At 51.7% G+C, this 6,000-nt stretch overlaps 1 protein-coding gene across 3 annotated transcripts in view; it reads right to left on the minus strand.

Annotated features, from left to right (window-relative positions):
- The window catches only part of SHB (SH2 domain containing adaptor protein B), a 79,114-nt gene extending 73,685 nt beyond the window's left edge, over positions 1-5,429 (minus strand). For 2 of the 3 annotated variants that reach the window (XR_014319400.1, XM_082784021.1), the window contains exon 1: positions 4,683-5,429. Coding sequence is in view for 2 of the 3 variants with exons in the window: in XM_082784021.1 (XP_082640147.1) it covers positions 4,683-5,285 (603 nt within the window). In the remaining variant the exon portion in view is untranslated. The remainder of the gene's footprint in view (positions 1-4,682) is intronic. The other variant, XM_082784022.1, reaches the window with a different exon arrangement.
- Between the last annotated feature and the right edge of the window lie 571 nt (positions 5,430-6,000).

Raw genomic sequence — 6,000 nt, forward strand, 5'->3', positions numbered from 1 at the left:
AGCTACAGAGAACAAAGCAGTTCTGCAGGTATTTTTCATCCATGCCAAACAGGCCACAGCTATTTTTTAAAGAGTTAAAGATTAACAAGCTCCTCGCTTTAAGCTGACCTCCATCCCTCCAACGGAAAACATCCCAACTACTTGCAGGCCACAACAGCTATGAGTAGTGAGGTTTTTTTGTTTGTCTGTTGTTTGTGTTTTTTTTTCTTTCTTTTACCCTCCTCTCTCCAGCTAGAACTGAAAACCGTGGTTAAGAAGTCAAAATGACTGGCCTGGTAGGTGAGGAAAGAACAGTGGATATTGCCTGCCTGGACTTCAGTAAGGCCTTTGGCACTGTCTCCCATAAGATTCTCCAGAAGAAGCTGATGAAGTATGGACTTGGTGGGCAGTGAGGTGGACTGAAAACGAGATAAATGTCAGGCCCAGAGGATGGTGATCAGCAGCACAAGGGCTGGTTGGAGTTCACTAACTAGCGAAGTTCCTCAGGAGTCAGTCCGGGGTCCAGTCCTGTTTCATGTCTTCATTAATGATGTGGATGATGGGGCAGAGTACCCTCTGCAAGTCTGCAGACAGAACAAAACTGGGGGAAGCAGCTGGCTGAACACTAACCAGCAAGGTGCCCTTGCCACAAAGAAAGCTGATGGTATCCTGGGGTGCAGGAGTCGAAGTGCTGCCAGCAGGTCAAGGGAGGTGGTCCTTGCCCTCCACTCAGCACACAGCTGGAGCTCTGTGTCCAGTTCTGTGTCCAGCTCCCCAGACCGAGAGGGACATGGACACACTGGAGAGAGCACACTGAAGAGCCACCAAGATGATGGGCACACATGCTAATTCCTGATGTCCAGGAGTAGGACAGGGACACAACATCAAGGTCAAAGTGTCAATGACCAGGGATGTAATTAGAGAGCTTAGAGATGGACAATACAAGGAAAGACAAACACAAGCATTTTTAGAAAACAACTGTGTCTGTTCTGAGCTTTTGCCTAGAACTTTCAACCTCACACTTAATATTCTGCATCCCACTCTCAGTCCAAAGTGAATGAGAACTTTGTACCACACAACGAGCACAGAAATTGAGCATAGAACAGCTCAGAGTCTCTGTCGCTAGCAGCAGTGCCGATGTGCTGGGTGAGGGGTGACATCCCAGCACAGACAGATACCAGTCTTCCATGTTCTCCTGTGGAAGGAAGACAGGGCACACATAAAAGATTGCTGCAGGCACGTATTCCTGCTTGCTGAGGGTCAGGAGGGGCCATGGTTTGTACACATTACACAGAGGTTGTAGAGAAGGGGATGGAAACTGAACAAAGGTCCACACTCCTGCCCAGCTCCCTTAGAGGCATTCGTACCACAGCAACAGCCTTTTCCAGCACGAGGCCATGTGGAACGTGTTCAGCTGCAGTCTCCCAGTAAATGATTCAATACCTACATCTGCGTTCAGAAGGGGCAAGCCAGGCTTTTACTTGAAGCCAGTAACTGAGGCACTGTGCGTGTTCTGGACCCATTTACTGCAAAGGTATACACAACACGCTCTCTCAGAAGACAACCACTCACTCCTTCCATCTGCATGTGTCCAACTGCTTCGAAATCCCTTCTGGTAGCCTTTTTCTGCTCCAATTTTCTTTGTCCAAAAGTCTGAAAGTCTGGATAGTTTCCAGGGCTGAGATGGTTTGCAGCTGTTGCAGCACGCTGCAGAAGCCAGGCATGCTTGTAACCAAACAACCCACCACATCACCTGGAACAGCCCTAAAATCCCAAGGACTCCACAGGTTTGGGTAACAACTGAGTACCTTACCTTTCTTAAGACAGATAGTTCCTGGATCGTCAGACTGATGTATGTGGAAGAATACATTTCTATCTGTCCGAGATGCATGAAAAAAAAACACAGCTTGCTGCCTTTATGCATGGTCATATCCACACCTTTCACGCAGGACCACAAAGCCAGAGGCCACCAGTATTATTTTCCAGACCTCTGGCTCAAAGACAGAACCATATGTCAATAGGAGCCACATGCAGAAAGAAAGATTGTTTCAGAGTGCAGCCTGTTGTAAAGAGCAGCAGCCTGACACCCTGCTGCAAGGGATTATACGTGGGAATATGACACAGATGTCCATCTGTAATTTAGGATCTCCAGAAAATATACACTTGGGTATAGATAATTCTAACAGTGCTAAGACACCTTGCAAGTGTTTCTCAGTGCGTCCCAAAATACCAGCTACAAGACTCTGCTAAATACATATGACTTGTTCCCACCTGCAAGATCAAATGCAGACCTTCCTGATAAGAAAGTAAGACAAACATCTTCTCAATGCTTACTAAAATGTTTTAATAACATACAGATATTAATATTGCTCTATGGAGCATAAGCACTTTTGTGCTGGAGCTGAAAGGCTCAAACTGCATGTTCACAGCCAACTGCAACACAACAAAGGCCGTTGTTTCATGCATAATAGAGGGACAGCTTCCAAGGCAAATGGCCTTAGCCCTCACACTTAGCTAGCATCCAGATCTCAGTACCACAAACTTTGGAGGTAGATCCCATGGAAACTAAGTTTTTTGTTCCTATGCAAGTACAGAACTCACATAAAGCCCTTGCTTTCAGACTTTTGGAAATTAAACTGCCTTAAAGTTTCCTGCCTGCCTGCTACTGACACACTGGGACACTCTAAATTCTCCCTGGGAATTTAGACTAACCGGTCTGCAGTTATTTATACTTTGCCATTTGTCCTTTATGTGTAACCACACCAAACAAGCACCTTAAAAAGTCTCCTATCCATCCCAGTACCTCTTGCAAGTTTAACACACAATGACCAGGTACAAAGCTTAAAAAAAAAATCTCACTGAATCTGTTGAAAAAGATACTTCCCTGTAAAGGAAAACAGCACTTTATCCTTGCATGTTCAAAAAAGAAAAAAAGACCAGAGAAGTTGGAACAGACCGCAAGACTTTACCAAACACTCCTGGATTGTTAAACATTAACACTTTTCTGAGATGACAGACCTATTCTGCAACTATATTTTCTTTCACTTGTAATATACTTTCCAGCTTAAGCTATGCTAGTCATGGGCTTTTTCCCTCTCAGTGCTTTCAACATTTTTATCAAGTTGTCTGAATGTCTGACCTCTAAATGTTTTTTGTCTTTTTTTCCTCCCCCCCATTTGTCACCTTCTTTACTGTCCCCCTTCTGTAGGAAGGCTATTTCCACCTGCTTTATTTGCCATTGAACGCACCACACTCTTCACTGAATTCCTCATTTTTCCTCCCCTCAGCAAGTGACAGAGTTGTTCTGTCAGGGTTCGCTTTGCCGAAACGAAAGCATTTGTCTGCCTGCCCGTCAGGGCACTGCTTTCCAGGTTCACCTGTCAGTCCTTGCATATCAGGGCTGTGAAATGATAGCAATCTCATTTCCATTGCTGGGAGGAAACAAACAGTACAGGAGGCACGGTGCGCAGCTCCTCGCAACCCGGCTTTGAGGGGAGAGGGCAGGGACAGGCACACCTGCCTTTTTCAGACGAGTAAAGATCTCCTGCACATCTCTCTCAAAGCCAGGAAGAACGTGGCTATGGCATGAGCACTCTGTATCTTTTGGGGAATCACCTTGTCTTAAAAAGGTGCGGGCTGCTCGCTCAAAACCAGTTTCAGAACACGCAGAAAGGCTTGGAGCAGCACACGCTCACAACCACACAAGGTAGCACGTTGGGTGAGGATGTCATTTCTGATTTGAAAATTGCTTCACTAGGTTCTGAAATAGAAAGATAAAAATAACCGCCCTTTTTTTTTTTACATAAAAAGACCTTTGTATAAAAAGAACAGCAGCTGCACTTGGAAGCATTTTGCCCCAAGCAGTTATTTTCCCTGAAGTATGAAGTTGTTGAAAGTATTTGCCTCAGACTGGATGCGTAGCCCCAGCACAGGTAACTGCGAGAAGACTGAATGTACTGAAACCGTACCCTTAACGCTGATTCATTTCCCAGAAACAAGTCGCTTCCAGTCAGGAGGTAGGTGTAAAAAGACAGGCTACGTAATAGCTGTTTTAATCTCGTATCATCACCACGACAAGCTGATTTACTCAGAATTCCACCTGGGCAGGATACGAGTTATCGGGTTGTCATGGGGATGCGCTACCACTCAGCCCAGCCGCCTTAGTTATGAACTCCCAACCAACGTGTACACGCAGATCGCCCGAACCGATAACATTCAGCACATGCTTGGGATTCCTGTGATGGGGGGGGTTATTACTCTGCAGTTTCACAAGCTAGTTTACAGCGGGGATAAAATTTCATTTCATATATCTATCTATCTAGATAGATAGATATATGAAATATATCGTATACGTGTGTACATACATATATATATGAAATGAAGTGTATACGTGTGTATCTATATATGAAATGAAGTGTATACGTGTGTACATACATATGTATGAAATGAAGTATATATATATAACAAATGAAGTATATATGTGTGTATATATATATATGAAATGAAGTATATATATGTGTATATATATATGTGAAATGAAGTACATATATGTGTATATATATAAATATGAAATGAAGTATATATATGTGTGTGTATATATATATATGAAGTGAAGTTGTGCTGTGCACAGGTCCCAGCGGCCGTGCAGCTGTCTCGGGGCACCCGCCCGCGGCGCTCCCCATCCCCCGGCGCTCGGCACCCACCTTCTCCTTGCCGGCGGGGGGCTCGGGGCCCGTCCTCTTTCCCTCGCCGATGTCCACCCTGATGAGGCGGTGCCGGGGGGAGATGTACCTGCCGTCGGGCGGCGTGCCGGGCCGCCGCTCGCTCTGGCTGCGGAAGAGGTGCGGGGAGCCGGGCGCGGCGGGGCTGGCGGCGCCGCAGGAGGAGGAGGAGAAGAGGCGCGGGGCCGGCTCGCCGGGCTCCTCGGGCCGGCACAGGGCGCGCAGCTTGCGCAGGGACGAGCCGGGCCCGCTGTAGGGGTCCTCGAAGTCGCGCTCCTTCTGCGCGCGGTAGGCGCGGAGCAGGTCGCTGGTGTCGTCGCGCAGGTGGCGCTGCGGGAAGCCGGGCGAGGCGTGCGGGGGGTGCTGCTGCTGCTGCTGCTGCTGCTGCTGCTGCTGCGGGTGGTGCTGGTGGTGGTGCTGGTGGTGCTGGTGCTGGCGGTGGTGGTGGAGGTGCGGTGCCCCGTCGGGGCGGGGCGCGCCGCCCGCCCCGTTGCGCTTCTCCCGGTAGTCGGGCCGCGGGGGCTGCGGGGGGCTCTTGGTCTTGTTGTTGCCCAGGCTGAAGTACTTGTTCAGCCATTTGGCCATCGTCCCCGCCGCGCCGCCAGGGCCCTCAGCGCCGGCCGCTGCCGCCCCCGCCGCCCTGCGCCACCGCTCCGCTCGCCGCACGCATGGAGCAGCCGGCTGGCGGGGCGCCGAGGCACCGGCCGCCCCCTGCCCTGCCCTGCCCTGCCCTGCCCTGCCCTGCCCTGCCCTCCGCTCCGCTCCGCCCTGCTCCGGCTCCGGCTCCGGCTCCGCTCCGCGCACGCGGGTCCCCCCCCGACGGGCTGCGGGCCCCCGGCTCCCCGCGGCCGCAGCCCGGCTATCGCGAGCGCCGCCGCCGCCGCGCCTGCACCGCGGCCCGGGCTGACCTCAGCGCGCCGCCGGGCGGGGACGCGGCTGCGCGGGGCCGCCCACCGGGACGGGGCCGGGCGGGGCGGGGCGGGGCGCGGGGCCGGCGGCACCCGGGGGGCGGGGATGGTGGAGTGGGGCTGGTGGTTCTGCACGGAAACACCCCAAAATCAGCCCACGTGTCTGCACAGACGGTGCTTGAGATCCCCCAAGTTCACTGCCCTGACCACTGCCCTGGGCAGCCCGTGCCAGTGCTCGAGCACCCTCTGGGTGCAGACCCTTTCCCTAACCCCCAGCCTGACCCTCCCCTGTCCCAGCTCCATGCCGTCCCCTCGGGTCCTGTCGCTGTCCCCAGAGAGCAGAGCTCAGCGCCTGCCCCTCCGCTCCCCTCGTGAGGGAGCTGCAGGCCGCC

This window comes from Aythya marila, assembly GCF_965140915.1.
Source record: "Aythya marila genome assembly, chromosome: Z".
In the NCBI taxonomy this organism is placed as follows: domain Eukaryota; kingdom Metazoa; phylum Chordata; class Aves; order Anseriformes; family Anatidae; genus Aythya; species Aythya marila.